At 43.3% G+C, this 19,879-nt stretch overlaps 7 protein-coding genes across 7 annotated transcripts; 3 read left to right on the top strand and 4 right to left on the bottom strand.

Moving 5' to 3' along the window:
* Window positions 1-3,501: 3,501 nt before the first annotated feature.
* Bcgep4 lies at window positions 3,502-5,009 on the bottom strand. The gene is made up of 3 exons (XM_024694786.1): window positions 4,748-5,009; window positions 4,241-4,579; window positions 3,502-4,192 (listed from the first exon to the last, which is right to left on the bottom strand). The coding sequence occupies exons 1-3, from the start codon at window positions 4,973-4,975 to the stop codon at window positions 4,106-4,108; spliced, it is 654 nt and encodes a 217-aa protein (XP_024550579.1). The 5' UTR covers window positions 4,976-5,009; the 3' UTR covers window positions 3,502-4,105.
* A 33-nt stretch (window positions 5,010-5,042) lies between these two features.
* Window positions 5,043-6,202, top strand: BCIN_08g06600 (hypothetical protein). Its single transcript, XM_001550064.2, has 4 exons — window positions 5,043-5,267; window positions 5,381-5,441; window positions 5,523-5,652; window positions 5,746-6,202. The coding sequence occupies exons 1-4, from the start codon at window positions 5,220-5,222 to the stop codon at window positions 5,858-5,860; spliced, it is 354 nt and encodes a 117-aa protein (XP_001550114.2). The 5' UTR covers window positions 5,043-5,219; the 3' UTR covers window positions 5,861-6,202.
* Window positions 6,203-6,245: 43 nt separating this feature from the next.
* Window positions 6,246-7,678, top strand: BCIN_08g06590 (hypothetical protein). Its single transcript, XM_024694785.1, has 4 exons — window positions 6,246-6,356; window positions 6,413-6,850; window positions 6,902-7,189; window positions 7,237-7,678. The coding sequence occupies exons 1-4, from the start codon at window positions 6,278-6,280 to the stop codon at window positions 7,314-7,316; spliced, it is 885 nt and encodes a 294-aa protein (XP_024550578.1). The 5' UTR covers window positions 6,246-6,277; the 3' UTR covers window positions 7,317-7,678.
* Window positions 7,679-8,201: 523 nt separating this feature from the next.
* BCIN_08g06580 (hypothetical protein) lies at window positions 8,202-10,355 on the top strand. Its single transcript, XM_024694784.1, has 2 exons — window positions 8,202-8,420; window positions 8,525-10,355. The coding sequence occupies exon 2, from the start codon at window positions 9,005-9,007 to the stop codon at window positions 10,178-10,180; it is 1,176 nt and encodes a 391-aa protein (XP_024550577.1). The 5' UTR covers window positions 8,202-8,420; window positions 8,525-9,004; the 3' UTR covers window positions 10,181-10,355.
* A 26-nt stretch (window positions 10,356-10,381) lies between these two features.
* BCIN_08g06570 (hypothetical protein) lies at window positions 10,382-12,657 on the bottom strand. The gene is made up of 2 exons (XM_001550069.2): window positions 12,171-12,657; window positions 10,382-12,118 (listed from the first exon to the last, which is right to left on the bottom strand). The coding sequence occupies exons 1-2, from the start codon at window positions 12,222-12,224 to the stop codon at window positions 11,120-11,122; spliced, it is 1,053 nt and encodes a 350-aa protein (XP_001550119.1). The 5' UTR covers window positions 12,225-12,657; the 3' UTR covers window positions 10,382-11,119.
* Window positions 12,658-13,136: 479 nt separating this feature from the next.
* Window positions 13,137-15,783, bottom strand: BCIN_08g06560 (hypothetical protein). The gene is made up of 4 exons (XM_001550070.2): window positions 15,021-15,783; window positions 14,689-14,959; window positions 14,289-14,631; window positions 13,137-14,230 (listed from the first exon to the last, which is right to left on the bottom strand). Exons 1-4 carry the CDS (start codon window positions 15,317-15,319, stop codon window positions 13,299-13,301), a joined length of 1,845 nt encoding a protein of 614 aa, XP_001550120.1. The 5' UTR covers window positions 15,320-15,783; the 3' UTR covers window positions 13,137-13,298.
* A 2,158-nt stretch (window positions 15,784-17,941) lies between these two features.
* Window positions 17,942-19,755, bottom strand: Bcinp54. Its single transcript, XM_024694783.1, has one exon. It carries the CDS (start codon window positions 19,346-19,348, stop codon window positions 18,023-18,025), a length of 1,326 nt encoding a protein of 441 aa, XP_024550576.1. The 5' UTR covers window positions 19,349-19,755; the 3' UTR covers window positions 17,942-18,022.
* Window positions 19,756-19,879: the final 124 nt, after the last annotated feature.

Below are 19,879 nucleotides of genomic sequence, written 5' to 3'. Positions count from 1 at the left end.
CGCTTCCTCCTCAAACATGGGTATACCATGCCCCTGAATTGCGTTGTTGCAGATTCCGGACTTTTCAGGACCAGCGCCAATCCTCGTTGGTGGCTGGCAGCGAATCCAACCGCCGCATTTTCTTGTCTGGAATCATCTTTCCTCGGCCTTTGCACATACTTACGGTATGATTGTCGTTGGATAGACGGTGAATGCCCTGGAAAAAGACACCGGATGTGGGCGAATGAAGATATCAGTGCCAGTGGAGTGACAACTTGGGGGTCGAGTCGCACAATGCTCTTACCTTCTATTCTTTCGAAGAGGATCCGTCTTCTGACTTTCTGGTACCGACCCTCTTCATCCGAGTCCATATGCACCTTTTCCTACCAATCACCATGCACATCTTTTGCTGCACGTTACTCGATCACTTGTAACTATAACAACATATGCAATCAACCGACCGAGTCATGCAAAGTGTACATTGTACAAATCTTTTTCTGACAATGATATGATGTGACAATGTTGCAAGTAGATGCACACAACGCTACTCAGATATATGCTTTTCTGCACAATACATCTACTGTGCTGTTGAAGTAGGTTAGGAGGGAGAACGGAGAGAATTATTTGTATTCGAAATCCAAGACTTTGCTTCTTTCTCCCCCTCAAACAATTGAAACCATTCAGAGTTCCATCCATCGTCAAAATGAATAACACCCCTGAGTCCCTGGAAAACCTTACCTACCCATTCAGCCACGATTTACCGCTCGTTGAAACCAATAACAAGCGCGGATGCCGAAATGTATAAAAAAAGATGGGACGGAGGAAAAAAAACATGATGGCATTGGCAATTTAGCATCGAGAGAGAAATGCAAACCTTGATCTAAACACAATCAACTCGAGTGATTCGTTTGACTGGTGACATATCTAAGCCCGAGTGAGAATAGTTTGTTGTTTTAGTTGCAACTTGCGAGCCGTACCCAGATGCTTCGTACCGCATTACCGGCAAGCAAAAGGGTGAACTTCGAAGCATGCAACTTTTGTACCTGCATCACTGGCTCGGCGATTGTGCGGGACAGCTGCTAGCTAACGTGTGGTTCATCTTTTGTATGATTATGCACGATACTCAATGCAGATTAGTTGATAGTCACTGTGGAAGTTCTAGTCAGGAACGCTGCCACCTCTAAGGGGGTGGCAATAGTGATTGTATAAACCGACGAAGCAATCCACAAAAATTCAACCCCCCAAAACAATAAAATGGGGTAGCCTTGTCTTGTCTCGTCTACTATCTGGCTACTCGATCGCTCCCTCGTATCTTTGCATTTGGGTGCGTATCGAGGAGAGAATGCTTTGCCGTAAGATCGATACGACATTATCCGTCGCTGCCCTTGACGATGAGGTGATATATAGCGACATGTGAAGTCGGCCACCCCGTTCTATACAAACCTGGAATCGATTCGAATCCGCAGCAGCTACAGTCACTCTTCCACGGACTGAAACAAAAGGATTGAAGCCAGTCAGGTAAAGGAAGCCCGTTTTACGATCGTAAGAATCCGTATTGCTCCATCCGAAAGGTTTTGAAGACAGAACCTGTGCGACGCTAACCAGAGACGGATAAAGATGCTATCTTCACCCCCACCAAGGTTGCATAAAGGGGTAGGAGGGCATTAGCCTATTTTTCGTGCGGAAAATTGGCCTAAAACGTCAAACCGCAGAGCATCAGCATAAGCCATTATGCAGCTTGCGGCTCACGTGTTCCGCTGCATTGAGAAGTTGCTCCGATTTCCTCGAGAGCAGATGTTGATCTTTTGTCAATGTTGCGCGTAAGCATAACTCAAAAGTATCACGGCTGCGTTTTGACAGGATATGGGGACAAGACATTGTTGCGAGTTGAACGGAGAAGAACCGAAGAAGTCGAGTAAACCGACCCCATAATATTTCACGAGACCCTTACAGTTATGAGGCCATCGCGGCCATTTATTTCGCCGTGAGCATCCCTGGTACGCACGGCGAGATAAATATGCAAGACATGGTGGTGGCTTTTTCTATCCACGCCACTCTCACCGGGATTTTTACAGTTCAAAAATGATTTGGAAAATAGCACCGCTGGACCGGCCCTCGATTCCTCGTTTGTCCTCTCGTTCTCGAGTGTGTTTAGGCCGAAAAATCGTGAGATCTACCTAGGTATTGTTTGTGGTAGGTGGTATCGATAGATCCACAACACTATCTGCTAATCAGCTTACTATTACGCCAAAAATAACCACACAACTACTCGAGTATATTATGTCATATTCTTGTTCCTCTCTGATGCATACCACCACTAGCAGAATGTGAACTAGGATTCCCTATTCTTTCCGCCAAGTTCAGACGACAATCATTGCATGGTCCTCCCGGTTCCATGCTTGGCTTTCCCAATGGAGATTATGAGATTATTCCCTCCCCACAAGATCTACTGCCTCCACCCGACTGTCAAATCGGTGTCGCATAAACTTCGAGAAGGACTTTTTGAGGCTCGACCGTTATCATAATAATGTTTTCAATGCAGCCTGTCTCGCTTTCGATTAGTCGAATATAGAGAACAAAGCGAGACGAACTTGTTGTTTTGAGTTAACTGCAAGTCGAAACGAAAAAGATAAGGTTTCCCAGATCTTGGCCAAGAGACTGTGGGCCTATTTCTCTAGCCAAGCGGTGACTATGGAACATCTATTACATGTACAACGAGGCTCAGTGTGTTCCATCTGTTTGAGAACATAGTGATTCGGTAGAATTGCCACGTAAGTACCGCACAAAGTCTTAAACAGAAACATCGTCTACATTTGTATTCTGTATAGACGTCATTGTCGGACAAGTGTTCTTCCTTTGAGGTCTCGCACACGCGTGCAGCCATTATGACAAACAATAGTGTTGGAAGAACAGCAGCTAGCCACTATCTCAATAGACATATGTTCATGTCAGTTGCGGTGATGTAGCGTGCGTGATATGGGCTTTGCAACCACACGACTGAATGCGAAACTGAATGGCTCTCAGTGTTTATAGACTGTGAATTTCTAATTTAGCTTGGTTTTCGAGAAGGAAAAAAAGGAAAAGAGACTCAGCCTCAGACGAATTCGATGTACCAAATGGGCTAAAAACACCAAGAAAGGTTGGTGTAAGAGAAAGATCTAACCTGGAGCATAGTCGGAATCTTATCTGATATCTAACAACGACGTCAATCTCGCCTTGCAGTATGCAGCATTACAAACTTCATCACAAATCTTTGGAAAGTAACGTAGTCATATGACGGAAGATTGCAGATTCCCAGTCCTCCGGTATCAACGGGGATGGAAAGCTAAACTTTAATTGACGCATGTGGGTTTGGTTTCTAAGCAACCACGATTAATTCCCTTAAGGTTGTTCAGAGGACATATAGCTTCATAATTTATAAAAGCTGTCAACTTTAGGCATCTTGTAACAATGCTGGTGTGATGATCACACGAGAAATACCAAGAGGTATGTGATACGAGAGGTGGAGCACAAAAAGCAATGTGAAAGAAGACAAATATGTTGGGCTCGTATTGTACTCCGTGGCTAAAGCTGATCACGCGAAAATTGTATCATCCATCTACATATACCACATTCGAGTTACCCATAACTGACAATTCCTTGTGTGTCTGTCTCGCCGATTGTGACGATGACAAGTGACTTCTCCATCACTTCCTACCGATCGGGCTCCTTTCTCTTCACGTTACCAGAAAGAAAATTATTTGGGCAGCCTTGACAAGTCTCCGCATGCTCAGGCTGGATTTATCATTCTCATCTGATATTGTCTCAATCAAATTGGTTCAATATATTCAATAAAATAAGCCTATTGAAGATGTGGAGGAATCCGGTTCCCACTAGCAAGTCTAGTCAAAGGAGCATCACTACTCCTTTTTTCGCTTCTGCTTAATGAACTTGGATCGCCATCTGCTCTCTTGACTGTTTCTCATCAATTCCCATGTGTGAGTACCATCAACACAACTAGTGTACTATAATGATAGCCTCTGCACATTTACTTGCGAGAAGGAGGAGGTCAAGGGAGAGTAAGGTAAAGATTTATTTTGATTAGAAAGCATCGCATCGTTGCAGACGAGCAATGAATGATGCAAGTCTACTTCTCGAATGGACTTGCTGGTTCTGGCGCCTCGTAACCACGTCGAATCAAAAATCCAGCGAATTTCTGCTCTAACCTTGCAAACTAGAATACCTATTAGACTGAACTCGTAATGATACCTATGATACTTACCACACTCGTTTCCTCCACTGGTACAACTCCATCTTTGATCCATACGGAATAACTTCCCATGAGGTTTGCCATCATAACATCAGTGGTAAGTCTATCCCCGACAACTGCTATCTGATCTGGCCTGGTGACTCCGGTCTCGGGATACTTCGAAAAGTATTCCATAATATCAGGACCACATCCAGGCTTCTTAGAAGCGTGAGATAACACTGTAACACCTGTAGACTTCTCAACTTCAACCGCAAGCTTGCCAGAACGATCTAAAGATTCAGCACCTGCTGTATTAGAAACAATCAGAAGTCGCCGACCTGGGTAAGCTTCCCGAAGTTTTTTGAAGTTTTCCTAGAACAGATTAACATCGGATGAAGATCTCATGCTACGAGCTCGTTTGGGAAAGAAAGGAATATAAATGTGACAGAGTCAATGTAAGAATGGCAGATGCAGGCAGACTGAACGCCTCAGTGTAGATCGACAAGTTTTAAAACCCATGAAATATGCTCTTCAACGTACATTGTAAGACTCGTATATGTCATTGGATTTAGGATATGCGAAGCAATTATCCTTGTCCAACACTACTGCTCTAATATCAGCGTTTTTGTATTTATCAAAAGCCGAGTTGAGAGGTATCGGCAGGTGGTTGAATGTGGAAACTGTTGCTTGAGGTAAAATCAATGACGGTCTTGCAAGAAGACGAAATATATTCACCGTTGCTGATACGTTAAGAGTATTCATATCCATTGATGTAATTTCTCATATAATGGTTGTGATGTTCGGAGCGGATCAATAATTCTGAGGAGGATTGCTTGAAGACGGTAGACGGAAGTTACCGAAAGCTTCAAGATCACTAGCGTCAAATTATTCTGAGATATCCAAAGCTTCATTCGGATATTGACATTCACGCGCGCCGACTTTCAACGACTTTATCCCAGACCCTCATCTCTCTCCGACGGATTCTTTGTGATACATTTGATTTCTAGCAATTATGACGAGCACAATCGGAATACCAATCAAGCTCTTGAACGAGGCCCAAGTTCGTCCATTCCTTTCCTATAGGCTCCAAGGTCCAGTGTACCAAGGCCCAACGAAGTTTCTCTTCTCATATAACGTCTGCCATGTTCTCTGCTGATGATTACCGTTTGCTAGGGTCATGTCGTAACTCTCGAGATCACGACCGGTCAGGTCTACCGTGGAAAGCTTTTGGAAGGTACGATTACCTATTACGTTTTTCAAGCTCGCGAATCGCAAGATCGGAAAGAATGGAGGTGCTAATTCGAAATCAATGTAGCGGAAGACAACATGAACGTTCAACTTAAGGATATTACTGTCACAGCGCGCGATGGTCGTGTCAGTCATTTGGATCAAGTATACATCAGAGGCTCACACGTGAGATTCTTTATTGTTCCAGATATGTTAAGGTTAGTGAAGCCAAGATGAAGCTCCAGAGCAGATATACATATGTTCGGAGCTGTACATATCACTGTGGGCAAGGCTAACGTAAATTGTTGCAGGAACGCGCCCATGTTCAGGAGTAGAAACACTAGAGGTAGAGGTGTCGGATTGGCAAGAGGAAGGGCTACAGTTAGCAGGGCGAGAGCAAGTGGACGAGGAGCACCAAGAGGTTGAGAGGTTCATATTATATGTGAACGAAAGAATAATTTTTCAAATGTCGGCGTTTGAGGAAAACTTATGATAAATTGCAAAGCCAGTCTGGGCAGAAGAGAGCTACAAAGGCTCGAATATTGAGGATGACCCAGCGCACAAGCATACATTGGGGAGGGCTTTTTCCTTACTGGCAATTGAGTTAGAGCAGAACAATTAGGAGCATATATCCGATCTCTAAAATTAATTGCTATACCTCTCCATATTGATGTATATCCGAATGAATTTGTTCATATATGTCAAAGAAAATAAGCCAATGATATAATGCTACTTTAAATTTCGGATCGGGCAAAGAAACTTCCGACAGAATATCAATCAAGCCTAGGTACTGTTTTTACTCGTGTTCCCGACCTAGACTGACCAAGACATATATAATCAACCATGGCGATGGAAATTTCACATCCGCGGCGTATTCTAGCTGTCAGTAGACCAGATTCTGGTCTTGTAGACTTGTTGAAAGGTTTGAATACCACTTATGCTTATAGACACAATTTGGACATTAACTTATCTTTCCAGGTCTCACGGGTTCTGCGCCTGCTCTCACAGGGGACTCCATTGCAGGTGTAACCCATGACTGGTCTATCAAAACCAATTACTACACCGCAAGTGTTCCAATATGGCTTGATGAGATACATGAGCCGGAAATATGGTGTAAGGAATTTTTAGCGCCAGAAGCTCGAGAAGTTCTGACGGTTCTTGGTGCCTTTATTGTATGTTTCCGAAAGCCCGTCGATGAAGCTGAGTTACAGGCTTTTAAGATTCTTTTGGAGAGTGTGGCCGAGGTTGTTAAGGAGGGTTGTGGTTATACTTGGGATGGTGTTTGTTTGGCCGTAGCGATGCCACAGTCCACGACTCCATACCTGGAGAAAAGCTTCGACGAGTGGGAGGGATTGTGCCAGGAGCATGGTTTTGAATTCATTGATTTTGAAAGTAAAGGTCGAAATGAATACTCAGGTAAAGTAACAATGACAATGAAGTTAAATGTTTTATTGTTGACACTTGTAGAACCCATGGGCATCGAGAGGTTAAAGGAAGCTTTAGAAGCCAATGAATGGGAGGGTGGTGATGATGATGGGGAAGGTATTGATCTCGAAGATTTTGAGGATGATGGCGATGATAGCAAAAGCATCGGATTCGGAATTGAAGCGGCTGAGTTGGAAATGGAGATGTTCGGTATGAAGCAGGCAATTTATGGCGAGTCTTCCGAAAAGACGAACCCTGAAGAAGAAGCCGAGAACGAGGATGGAGTAGAGCAGCTTGAAGCTTTAATGTTGAGAATGCAAGCCGTCAAAGGTAAGAGATATCTAATTATCGAGAGAATTACATACTGACATAAACAGATATGGGTGCGGATTTGCCAGAAGCTGAGAGGAAGAGATTTGCTGCGAAAGCTGTTAACGATTTAATGAAAACTTTATAAGATGCCTCATTGTTGCCACGATTTAAGAAGCAACAATGTGTAAATAATGATCTTAAGTCCTATGCAAGATTGTCTTCGAGCAAAGCCTTGAAATTCCATATATCTTGTTGCATGCCAGTTCCAACATGGTTTTACTATTCTCCACAGTGTAGCAAGACATGAAATGATAAGGCAACGCCGGCTACTCATATCAAATCGCTAGACCGGGTAGATATATCCTGTATTGGCTGCGGCTATGTGGCCTAGAGTGCAACATGCCTTTTGGTTCCAAATACAATAACGCCGATATTGGCGCTGCAGCTTCATTTTTAGATGTAAGCCAAGTTGCTTGATTCCCGATTTTTTGTCAATCTCGATATTCATTTAGGTTCTGTATGGCCTGTTCTGCCCCCCCCCCCCCCCCCCCCCCCCGAAGCAATAAACTTCAGCCAACACTCTATTGTTTCATAAAGTCCATACTCGCTTCAGGCTTCAAGTAGTCGAGTGATAGCTTTAACTGACCTTCGCGCCGCTGTCAGTACGTCTTCCGATTGTGATGCTATTGAAATTTTGAATTGAAATCTCTGTTATTTCCCTTGAAACTATAATCCTTGCGCGGTGATGCAATAGACAGCTCGAGGCTACAGTTCCGTTTCCTCGCTTGTGAATACTAGCTACATACTTAACATCTCAAAATCCAAAAAGAATATGAAAAATCATCCCATATGTTATGACTGATGAAGAATTTAATTCACTTTCGACATAACATACCACTTGGTGACTAGCCCCTGGCCCCCTTTTAAGTACCATACTTTGCCTTCTCTCTCACATTTGAATCCGTCATCCTTTAAACTCTCTCATTACAACCTACTCTCAACGTCCTTAACACTTGCTCAACGCCTTTTGATTGTGTATTAGCCTTGGAGAGCTTTCTGGGATTTATCTACTTCATACTCATTATAATCAACCTTACGATCTTGAACGTGCCATTTTCGTCGAAGAATCGAACTACTGTGGTCAAATTCGATCCAGGAATCGTGTATGGTTGATTTTCTACCAGTATACATTGTTTTACACTAAGATAATCTTTGGAACTGCCTGCACTCGAGCTTTATGATATAGAATGTATGAAATTTCGTCTACTCACTCACCCCCTTCATTCCTTTTCTGATGAATAATCTTTGAAATAGCGAAGATGTCTTGCTAACATGACTTTACATAATTTTTAGACTTATTTCATCTCCTCTCAACGACAACACTTGATTCAAATCCGGGATATCGAGACGTCTCTTGATCATTCGACCCTCAAACTTAGCGAAATTTCCTAGACCTCTCTCTTTTCCTACTGAGAAAGGCGAGTTTCTTCTATTGACTGCTCAAAAACACTCTATTCTCTCCATCAAGGTTCTCTTTATCTCTTCAGAGTTGAAAAACTAAGAGAGCCTCTAGAGCAGAACGTTACTCAATCTTGCGATCACCCGACCACGCTTGCTTCTGGGTAAACACTACAACGATACTGAAACTACCTCTGATTCATAATTTAACTTTTTATTATCTTGAATGGGATGTTTTAACACAAGTCGAGCCTCTCTGAACCTTCTTGTTACTTACCACTCTTGACAATCTATCACCGCAACATACCTTCACAATAAACCTCGGTTATCATATTCCACAGCATCTTCCCCTATCCAACTCACCATTACGACAAAATGGGGGGTAAATTCTGGAGTGCAGAAGAACAGGAATATTTTGTCCACGAAGTCATGACCAAATCACGTTTTAATGGTAAAGATGGCGCATACAACCCTAACAAAGGTATGTCATGGGCGGATCTCGCAGTCATGATGCAGCGTAATATGGATGAAAGAGAGCTAGCTCGTAGACAATATACTGGAAACATGCTTTATGAGCATTGGTATCAGACTGTCAAGAAAGATTGGGGCGAAGATCGCGTTAGGATATTGGCGGCAAGTGCGAAAGCTGCTCGGCGTGGTGCGGGTCGACAACCGAGATCATCTCGAGTCAAGAAAGCCAACCCGAGGGTTGATACAACATCACCTCTACCGATTGCTGCAGAACAATCCAGAAAACGCACAACAAGCCCTGTAGAACAGCGAAAAGAAGTCATTGCCCGCCAAAACACCACAGAGTCTTCAGGTTACACTTCCAACCATTCTTTCATGACAGACCATGCTGCTCCTGGAAGACGTTCAGCACACTTTGAAAGCTTAAGCATAGCTCAGAGACGATATTCTAGCCTTCCAACACGCTCCGGTTCCTCAAAAAATGGCCATTTTCACCCATACAAAGCTCCCGATACATACCGCCACGCGCGCCCTGAACATGCGACAACACGTCACTCCTCACGCCATCTTAGACGTCCCGAATCTCAACTCCCTCTTCTGACCATTGACTCGGAAGCTCACACGAGATCTACTCCTCCAACCGCACCAAGAGTTTGCCACCAACCCCTCAGTCTCCAACCACGCCAACCACTCATGATCCGCGATCCCACCCCCGAAGACGACGAAAACAGTCTCTTCGTAGCGCAAGATTATCCCGAATATAACCGGAAAATCTCAGTTCCGCGCCCGAATACGGAGTTGGATGCTGCGGTCACCATGACGATGTTTCGTCGTCAAGGGATGCATGATTTACGTGGAACTCCTCCTGGTAGATTCGGCCACTCGGCTGGTTCTCGTACTTTTCAGCATGCTCATCCTGATGCTCATAGCTATCAGCGGTATATTGAAAACACTACTCCGGCATTCCGTCTCGGATCAATAGTTCCTCGTCTTGAGGCAGTGCGCCGGAGCCAGAAGCAAAATCGACTAGGTCAATTGGAGAAAAGTGCCGAGGATAATGAAAACGATGAGGATAAGTAGCTTTTGAAGATACTATGGGCTAATTTTGAGAATATCTGTGGGGTCTTTACGTTGAATTTAAATCTTTGAGGTCGTTATCTAAGCTTCCAGAGCTTAAACAGAGGGTTTGCATTATTGGTCTGAGGGACTTTGAATACACGCATGAAGGGAGTTTGCGAGGTTTATTAGATACTCAGATATCCATCACTCAATAAATACATTTGATTTCTTTATTTCACGAACCTGTGTTGTTCCACTAATTTTCCAGAGATTTTTATGAAATCGGATTTCAAAATATAAGCCTTCTCGGTTTTAGAAGCTCAAATAATTGACATCTTCATCTTGATAGCTTGGTTTTGAGATATAGAATGCCGGTGTGAGGCTAGATTACTCGTTTGATTAATTGGTTTATTTGTTCTATTTTCTAGAAAGATAGCCTTGATCTCGATATGGAGGATGAAGAGCCGTTTCTTTGTCGAATGATATCAGAACATGATATTCTCCAGATGGATGGATAAGAGTCAAGAACCATACTTCAACATGATCAAGCATTCGCATTTTTCTCCTGTCATCTCTAATCTCAGCACTTGGATCGACAACTTTATCCTCATTCATGCCCTCGGGATATTGAAATCTCTCCGCTGACACTCAACTCTCTCATTTGTTTTACCGCCCTCATATAATATATTCTTCACTCCAAGAGTGCTGGAACTTATTAACTTTTTCAGACTCTCTACTTGATCAATCCCACTTGGCATCGATATCCGTCTTTCTTTCGGGACTCTAACAGCCAAACGTTACCTTTCAAATACCAGATCACTCACATTATTCGCAATGCAATCTCAAAATCTCCTATAAATACCGAGCTCAAAATCATTCGTGTAGCTGTATTTTACACAAACAACCCTTAGCATTCAAAAAACACACATCGCATTAATTAACATCCATCTCCACATCCCCTCACTTCTTCTCTATCCGCTGAACATAACCCATCAATCTCTGACACAAAAACGCTCTCGCAGGCGCCTGATCATCATTACTCAACGCATGACTCGCTCCTGGAATGATGGCTGTAAATTCATCATCCCACACCTTATCCTTTCCTCCATGATCCGCCGCATTCTTCCACCTCTTCAACAATGCCTCCTTATCCACCCAATCCGGCACTGCCTGATCAGCCCCCGAGTAAAAAATAACCAATTGATCCCGCAATAAACCCCTCTCTTTAATCATTCCAAACGTTTTCGATAAGTGCTCATCACTCAAATCCGAGCTGAACAAATCATCTTCCTCAGGTTGTTGCGGGCTCTTAGGACTAGCCAGACTCATGAATCGTCGACAACTAATCGGGGTAGTTCCGTAGCCGATTTGCGAGGTCAGTGCCATGGGGAGAAGAATATCAATCGATTGATCACGTTTCGCAGCATCTTTTGCAATTTCTTGGATTTGTCGAAATGCAGCTTGACATTCGCTGGCGGGTCTCTTACCAAGTCCATCCTGGAGGACCGATTGGATGGCCTCGCGATCGGAAATCGGTGCTTGCATGATTGCACCGTCGAGAACGGGACGCTTCACGTGACTTAGATGAGGGTCAAATTTGGGAGTGGTAGTGTGGGGGTTGGGTTTATGTAAATAATGAAGCACGACCTGGGAGCCGGTCGAATGACCCATGAGGATGGTTTTGCTGTGGGGAAATTTGGACTGCTTGTAGGCCTGGATGTAGCGGAGACATTCAGCTATTTCGTCGGAATCACGGTCGAGGTGAGAAGTTCCCCATTGGGCGTATGAGGATGAGAGATTGAGGGTGAAGAGGGACCAGGGGGTGGGTTGGAGGGCTTTAGCTATGTCGGCCATGAAGGAGGTGGTTGCGAGTCCATCTCCCAAGCCTCCGATGAAGAGAAGACTGTGGGGTTTGGCGATGGTGCCGGATGTATATTCGAATGTTGTGAGGGTTTCGGTCTACAGGGCATGTTAATTGAATTACCCTTCATTTGCAGACAGTAATGCTCACATAATGATGTAGGATACCTGGAAGACCACCTTTAGGCCAGAACTTGGACGCCATTTTGAGGGATATTTAGGTGAGGTTACCGAAGAGGATTGTATGTAGATTGAGGAAGAATAGAATGAGCTTGAAGAAAACCCTCCAATTTTTAATATACGGTGGCAGTGAAGAAAGATCGGCGACCACGTTGGTGTAGATATGTCTTACTAGCCAAGTAATGTGTGACTACGTTCTCGAAACAAAAAGTGGGATGCAATTTTCACAAACACGACTCGAAACGTCCGTGTTCACCGCAACAAGGATTTTGCAATACTGTCGGGTACTCACTACTCAGCTACTCTAGTCATTAATTTCAAAGCACCAACAGCACAACACAACACAGCACAGCACGCTTAAACAATATTCCGAGATCAGATACTATTTCGTATGCTCGTACTGAGTGGGAATTCCATGAGTCCGGATAAAAATCACTTCAATCGCGTAGATAGTACCCAGTAGATAGGTCTTCCCAGCAAAAAACCCTCAAAAAATCAAGGATGGAGGGAAAATGCTTATTTAAGCGGATCAGATAAGATTGATTACATGTGATTTAATCTAATCAGATGACGCTAGATAGACTTCGCTTGCTCTGATGCGTTGATGAAGAGCATAAAATCTGATCAATATTCGTGATTACTAGGATTGGTGTGGGTTGGTGTATTGACACCCCGCTATGAGACGTAATGAATATATGTGAGTGACATCCTAACAAGTTGATGAGAACGGTATTTTGAGGGGTCAACAAATACTATAAAAAGAAGACTAGCTAACAAGAATGTTCATTTTCTCGAGTCGGAATTTCCGACTCGGAAAAGCGCAAAACTGTTTACAATTATGGGTCAGTAAATGTTGGATATGATGTATGTATGGTTTTTCACGCCGAGTTGCAATATGAAATCAATACAGGCCTGCACGAACAAGGATCACCAGGAATGATAAGGTGGAATAATCTGCAGGGTATCTAAAAACTTTTGATATTATGACATGTTAATTACGAGGACCTGCCAAGGGTCAAGAGAAAAGCGGTAAATCTGGCGAATTACCACATGGCATTTGATAATATACGTTTGTAAAACGCCAAGCTATTTTCCATACTTAGAACACTGTACCCTTGACTTGTGTCTTTTGGGCGACATTGATATTCTTAATCATCATAACCCAGAGGAATGCCAAGGAAATAATAACAGTTCCTCCGATAAGCATTCTCTCTTGTGCATATCCATATGCCTTCTGAATAGCGATTCTGGTCTCGCTTCCCACTGGATAAGTGAGTTGAGTAGAGAGATCACCATAAATATCATCAAAATCTGCCATAGCCGATTCGGGAAGATATCTCTCCAAAGCTTGTGGGAATGTGTTAGTCCAGATAGCACCACAGATGGCGTTTCCAATGGCACCACCGATGTTTCCAACAACATAAAGCAACGCGAGAATTGCAGCGACGTGTTGATGATCAGAAGCGGCGAGAACAGCGAGTTGCTCGACAATGATGAAAACACTTCCTCCAATAGAGATGAAGATTTGACACATGACGATGTAACCGATGCTTTGATTGGGTTGACGGAAGTAGATCATAAGACCTTGAGCGAAGACGTAAAGCGGAACCGCAATATACAGAAGCCACTTGAAGTATCCGGTCTTGCGAATCAATACACCAACTCCTAGAAGGAGGATACCAGAAACAACATCAAAAGTGTCGCTCACATATCCAGCCTCTGCAATAGTCAAGTTGTTGACAACTTGTAGGAAAGATGTGAAGTAACTGTTCCAGCAGTAGTAAGAGATTTGGTAAGTCAAATCAAGCAGACAAGCACCAATAACAGTTCGGTTTGCTAAAAGGTTGACGTCCAGAAACGGTGTCCTGGCGAAGTACGTTTCGTAAAATCCAAAGATAACAAGGACCACGAATCCAACAATAATCATAGCAATGATATAACCCGTTTGCCAACCATTTGGTGCGGTGTCAGCAAGCGTAAATGGCAGCAAGAATACGGTAAAGCCTCCAGCAAAGAGAACAACACCGAAAGCTAGTCAATGGTCAGAAAAATGCCAGATATAGAGTTGAATTGAAAAAGCATGACTCACCATCAAATTCTACGAAGTAATGCCAGATGTTCTCTGTGAGAGTTCGGCCACTGCTCTCTCTGATCAAAACACCTGTGTTCTTTGCCTTTTTGAGATTTGTCTTCAAAATGAAGTATAATGGTGCTGCTACAAATGGCAAGATGATAGCAAAGGTACCGAATCCCCATCTCCAGCTGATGTTATAGTAGTAATCATCAGAGACCTTTGGTCCAGCAAATGCGGTAATAATGTATGGCGAAGAAGTGAAGGCGTATGCAAGACCTCGATTCTTTAATTTCGAAACATCAGCAGTAATAACATCAATACTGTAGATCAGTCCACCGAATCCAATGGAGTAAAAGACCTAAAAAATGGGTATTAGCTTGCTGAAGGTGGATAATATGGCGTGGTGAGATAGTACCTGTGCAGCACAGAAGGTAGCGATACCATTGCAAGCTGCCATCATGATCAATCCGATGGTAGAGAAAAACACCATGAGAAGAAATCCTTCGGCACGACCCCAAAGATCCAACATCTTCGCAAGTGGAATATAAATGGCAGCTGTCATAGCGTTCGCAACGATATTAATGACGGTAATCAAGGAATGCGATTCGAAAGCACTCGTGGCGAATGGAATAAGATTGTAACAAATTGAAGATTGCATGGCATTAACGAAGTAAAGCAACCACATGCTGTCATTGAATAGTTTAGCTTCCATATCTGGATAGGAGAATAACGAGTTCGTGCACATACTTTAAGAAAACGGCAATGAGCATTGGTTTGGTCCACGTTAAAGCCACTGCCTCGACTTCTTGAACACCACGTTGTGCATTTTCGGTTGGTAGAGCATCTTTTTCGGCTTGCTCTGAGATTGGTAAATCATTCGCATTGCTTGAAGAGATAGTATCGTCGGCACCAGTGACTGCGGGCGTCGCGGAATTCTTTTCGTTTGAAGCTGGCATGTCAGCCATAGCTACTTCTGAACTTTCATTAATTATATCCTCGGTAGCCTTTCGACGAAATCCAGGTCTAAATTTTGATAATGCCCCCATGATTGCGGTTTGTCAATTCCGCAAATATTTTCAGAATCAATGGAAGGGCGTCCAGAAAAGAGTTGGAATGGTATAGGTAACACAGATCAATGGGGGTATTGTGGGAGACGGCCACTACTAATACTTGAAATGTCGGCTTGCCTGTTGATACGGCTATTCACATCCACATGTATGTTCATTCATCTATAGCTGCAGCTAGGACAAGGTTCGAAAATTTCGCATGTTGCCGTGTGCTTGGGGCAGCCAAGAAGCATCCCACGAAGTCCCACAAGTTAGTGATTATCAACGAGGTTCGACGTGGATTAGGACGCGAGTAATAGGAAGATTCATGAAATGATACATGCAAGGTAAGGTAGGCAGGTAAGAAGCAGATTGAATGAGCGTGAAGCTGCGTATTCCACGCACATCCATCACTCAGAAAACGTTTTCAAACACACCTTTTTTCTAAGAGTGGACATATTGCCGAATGTCGATGGGTCCATGAGCAAGGTGGGCTTGAATTTGGATGGGTCAATGGCGTTAACTATTACCGGAGACAGTTGATTAGTCGGTTAAAGGCATCTAAGTGGGGTGAAGTGGGATCGAGTGGGGATAATTGAGCTAGCTTTTATCTAATCTGATCAAAATTTTCATCGATAACCAGGGGTGGATGGTAAGAAGTAAATTTCCCGACTCACCTACTTATTAGAACTTAGACCGGCCTTTCCTCAAGTAGGCAACAATCGTATGAATGGCGTTACATTACCGCTCGCCACCACTACATCCATGGGTAAAGTCGGAATGTTTGTGTGATATCGAAGTCGGTCTCGATTTCGGTACCGTGCTACCAAGTAGCAGTGACCATTAAGATAATCTAATCAGATTGACTAAATCACAGGTTTAAGCTTTCCAATATTTATCTAATCTGATCGACATCTTCAACCTGAGTTGTGACCAGGAAGATAAAGTTCCCACCCATCTGATATATGTATGAGGTGGTTACTATAATATCGTAAGCCATCGTGTATAGTATGACTGACACCACATTGTCATCGCCAAAATCCCAAAAGCGGGCTTTCGGAAGCTATGTGGAGTGCAACTTTTTCGTGGAACGGATCGTTCACATGGGATGCATTCACACTTGTCTATTTTAGAGAGAAGACAAGCGAGTGCGGGTGGGGTGCTGTCAGGACTGAGTAAGTAATTACGCCTCGGGCTCACCTATGTACATAATCAGATTGATCAGATAACAAGGTATGGTTGAGAATTGAAAAGAGGGTAATACTTTATTGGGTATCAACTATTATTTTGAAAATGATCATCAGATCAATCAGATAAGATTTCAACGACGAGAAGAGATTTCGCCTCTTTCGCATTCGGGGATTATCCCCCACTGAATGGCGTTGGCTTAATCTAGCGTCCGCGTAGATGAATTTATTTTTCATCTCGTGACTCTCGTTGCAAAAATCAGAGCCAGCACCGGACAAAATATTCGGTATCGGGCATTTGACCATTGTGGGCAGTGTGATTCAAGCGATAATGGAGCACCACTCCTGCATGCGGCGTACGTGGAGAAGTCTTTGTGGATTCTTTGTCTCGTTGGTAATCATTCTTGGTAGCAAAGACCCTTAGTCGTCTAAACAATATCTAGCATCAACGTCAATAGTTCCATGCAGTGTGATGTCAAATGAAGTTGACGCGCAAGATAGCTTCTAAGTGCATTGTCGAATTGATCTACTAGCAAGTCATCGACCAGGGTTAATAGTGCGAATGTCGAATCATTAGGTACTTTCGATCCCTTCGGAGATTTGAAGCTAGCAAGATACGTAAAACAGTAAATTTGGGATCAATCATACCTCACGTAGCACATTGATTAATTCTCCTCATGCAGTGTGGAAGTGCTTGTCTAGTGATATATAAAGATCGAGATGGGAATGTTATTAATCTCATCTGGCGCCGAAAACTCTTTAATCCAAGAACAATACTTAGCTTCCGGCGAGAAGCCAATCGAATGGCAACAATTGACAGCTACATGAGAATGGAATCACATAGTATAAGTTATATTGCATCTTCCTCGACCAATATGCGACAACAGACGATGAAAGCTACCTGCGAGTCAATATGAGTTGTGCCACATGAGCATTTCAATCCCTGAGCGTCTAGATTAGACTTACATCTTAACAAGAAAGAAAGAAACCACTCGGTCCGAATATCTACGCTGCTCCTAAGCAATATCAGACTATAACTCACGGAATATAAATATCCTCGAAACAATGTTTGAAATTAGAATCGGCTGTCGTTTGTCGTTTTATCAATGGGGTGTCAAGATGGATGCAATGAAGTTTGTTGAACCTGAAAGGGGTGAGAAGGAAGGGATTAAGGAAGTATAACTACTTCATCTCCTGCCAACAACTCGTGGCATCGAGAACGAATCAAAGTGGCTCACTGGAGCAATCTGAAAGGAGCTTATGCTTTAGTAGCAAGTTGATTGAAGTCTGCTTGCAGTGCCTTTCAAGAATCCTGAATGGTAAACTAGATGCGATATCTGCAGATGAAATTAAGAAGGAATTTGTGAAAGCAAATTCTGCCAGGGAAATCTCAAGTGGTTTAATCTTATAAATATTCATGATTGCTTACCATCATTGTAGACTGAAGCATTTTTTGTCTTTGATATGCCCGATAATGGCTCCGCGTCAGATATCATATCTCAATGTAGCTTGATCTTCAAGCACTAAATAACGACTTGAAAACAAATATAGCTCCCACTCCGCCAACAACCATTGCAACGAACAGAGCAGCTCCCTCCTTTGAACCTGTAAAGTACATTGTATACCCCACAATCAATTCCATCGTTCTAGCTCTCTCCCTCTTCTTCTTCCAATCAATATCGATGTCAAATGGCATTTTGACCCGAGGATCATTCACACTCTCCTCGTCTTCAGGTTCTGGAATAGGTAACAAAGGAATCGTTACATCTAAAGCTACAGCTCTATGATCCGATGTTGGGAGAAGAGGCAATGCAGAGTATTTGTTTGGGATAATTCTGGCTTCTGGATTGCTCTTTTGTACCCAAGATGGCATATCAAGATACAGAATCCTATCACACCAACTCGGCCATCTATGCTTTGCCCACGGCCACTTGTTTAATTCGTCATCAGATGTCATGAATGGCCCTTCGGAATTGTATTTATATGTAGGTGGGAATGATATTGGAGCTTCGATAAGCCCATGGCAAGTTCGACCAGCCAATCTTTCTTGGTTGAGCTGATCGTTTTTGAATAGGGTTGCATAATGATTGGAAGAGGAAGTAGAATCGCCCGGTTGTGGAAATGTATCAATGTGATCATTTGGCGCTGGGGAAAGCAAGGAGGTTCGATAATTCAAGTCACCGCCAAAAAACAGATGGGATGTTGCTTTGAAGATCGAACCATCTTGTGGTGAAATGGATAACAGTGGTCTATCTTCATCACCTCGCGGTAAAGTTGTGGAGTAATTCGAGGTTGTCGAAGAAAATACTAATCCGCGGACAATATCTTTCCAGTCTTGGTTTCGTCTCTGCAGTTCTTCTTCCATAGCAGCAAGATGTGCCGCAACGAATGTTAACTCCGTTGAGGTATTTCCACTTCCGTATGTAAATCTTATTCCGACTGCTCCTTTATTTCCCATTGACCAAGCTCCTACTCCAATTTCACTAGCCTCTAGATCTTGTATAAGTGTTGGGTCCTTTGCAAATATCATAATTCCCGTCAAGCCAACATTTCGTGCTGCGATCGAAGTATATGCCGACCCATCGTTTGATAATTTCTTCGAGGCTTTTCCGACCGCATCGTGGAATCGATTGAAGTATGGTACCAGGAAGGATCCACCTATGAGAGAATATGGTATTGGCGCAATTTCTTGTAGGGAGAGAACGAGTAGGTCTGGCAAGTTAGGAGACGAGAGGCCATTAAAGAGTTGAGAGGCAAATGCATCAGTATCGATAAGAGTGAGACCACAATTAAAGGTCAGAAAATACAAACTTAATGCCTTCATTTCTGAAGAACCTGCCATGTTTGTTTGTGCAGATTTCAGGTATGAATCAAATCATGGCCATTCACGTAGTGAGTTCGTGCTTTGCGTTGCGTTGCTTTGATGTTGATGTTGATGTCGATGTTGGTAGATCTGAGGGCAAGGAAAGCAACGACGTGAATTAAGGAATCCTGGCCTTAGCTTAAGGTTACCGACGTCACCAGGCCACATATTTTGGCGCATTCCCGCACTCAATCAGAAAAGTCACCGGCCAAAGTCATAAGGTACCTCAATCAATCATACCATACATATTACATCTGCAACGATGGAGCAGTTCCCTTGGGCAGTATGTTATTGGAAAATAAACGTAGATGGAAATCTGGAGAGAGATTAGGTGATAATTCCACGAACATTTGGACGAACGAGATTGAGCTTATCAACCCCGCATCTCCCCAGACGCAAACCAATTGTCGATTTGCCGGATTGCAACGCAAGGGAGAAAAAATGAAGACGCCTCGAGATTGAGGAAAATCAGCAGTATACTACATGGAAGACTTGCCTTCCTCTGGGGTT

Source organism: Botrytis cinerea, chromosome 8 (genome assembly GCF_000143535.2).
Source record: "Botrytis cinerea B05.10 chromosome 8, complete sequence".
NCBI classification, from domain to species: domain Eukaryota; kingdom Fungi; phylum Ascomycota; class Leotiomycetes; order Helotiales; family Sclerotiniaceae; genus Botrytis; species Botrytis cinerea.
Note: the sequence above shows the minus strand (reverse complement) of the source record. Positions and strands in the feature narration are given on the sequence as shown.

Coding starts and splice junctions, on each gene's coding strand:
- Bcgep4 (XM_024694786.1), bottom strand. CDS start 4,975: ATGGATATGAATACTCTTAACGTATCAGCAACGGTGAATATATTTCGT. Junction 4,580..4,747: donor ACATATACGAGTCTTACAAT/GTACGTTGAAGA, acceptor AATCTGTTCTAG/GAAAACTTCAAAAAACTTCG. Junction 4,193..4,240: donor CAGTGGAGGAAACGAGTGTG/GTAAGTATCATA, acceptor TAGGTATTCTAG/TTTGCAAGGTTAGAGCAGAA.
- BCIN_08g06570 (XM_001550069.2), bottom strand. CDS start 12,224: ATGGCGTCCAAGTTCTGGCCTAAAGGTGGTCTTCCAGGTATCCTACAT. Junction 12,119..12,170: donor CAGGTATCCTACATCATTAT/GTGAGCATTACT, acceptor CATGCCCTGTAG/ACCGAAACCCTCACAACATT.
- Bcinp54 (XM_024694783.1), bottom strand. CDS start 19,348: ATGGCAGGTTCTTCAGAAATGAAGGCATTAAGTTTGTATTTTCTGACC.
- BCIN_08g06600 (XM_001550064.2), top strand. CDS start 5,220: ATGACGAGCACAATCGGAATACCAATCAAGCTCTTGAACGAGGCCCAA. Junction 5,268..5,380: donor AGCTCTTGAACGAGGCCCAA/GTTCGTCCATTC, acceptor ACCGTTTGCTAG/GGTCATGTCGTAACTCTCGA. Junction 5,442..5,522: donor CCGTGGAAAGCTTTTGGAAG/GTACGATTACCT, acceptor AAATCAATGTAG/CGGAAGACAACATGAACGTT.
- BCIN_08g06590 (XM_024694785.1), top strand. CDS start 6,278: ATGGCGATGGAAATTTCACATCCGCGGCGTATTCTAGCTGTCAGTAGA. Junction 6,357..6,412: donor TCTTGTAGACTTGTTGAAAG/GTTTGAATACCA, acceptor TTATCTTTCCAG/GTCTCACGGGTTCTGCGCCT. Junction 6,851..6,901: donor AGGTCGAAATGAATACTCAG/GTAAAGTAACAA, acceptor TGACACTTGTAG/AACCCATGGGCATCGAGAGG.
- BCIN_08g06560 (XM_001550070.2), bottom strand. CDS start 15,319: ATGGGGGCATTATCAAAATTTAGACCTGGATTTCGTCGAAAGGCTACC. Junction 14,632..14,688: donor CTACCTTCTGTGCTGCACAG/GTACTATCTCAC, acceptor CCCATTTTTTAG/GTCTTTTACTCCATTGGATT. Junction 14,231..14,288: donor TTACTTCGTAGAATTTGATG/GTGAGTCATGCT, acceptor ACCATTGACTAG/CTTTCGGTGTTGTTCTCTTT.
- BCIN_08g06580 (XM_024694784.1), top strand. CDS start 9,005: ATGGGGGGTAAATTCTGGAGTGCAGAAGAACAGGAATATTTTGTCCAC.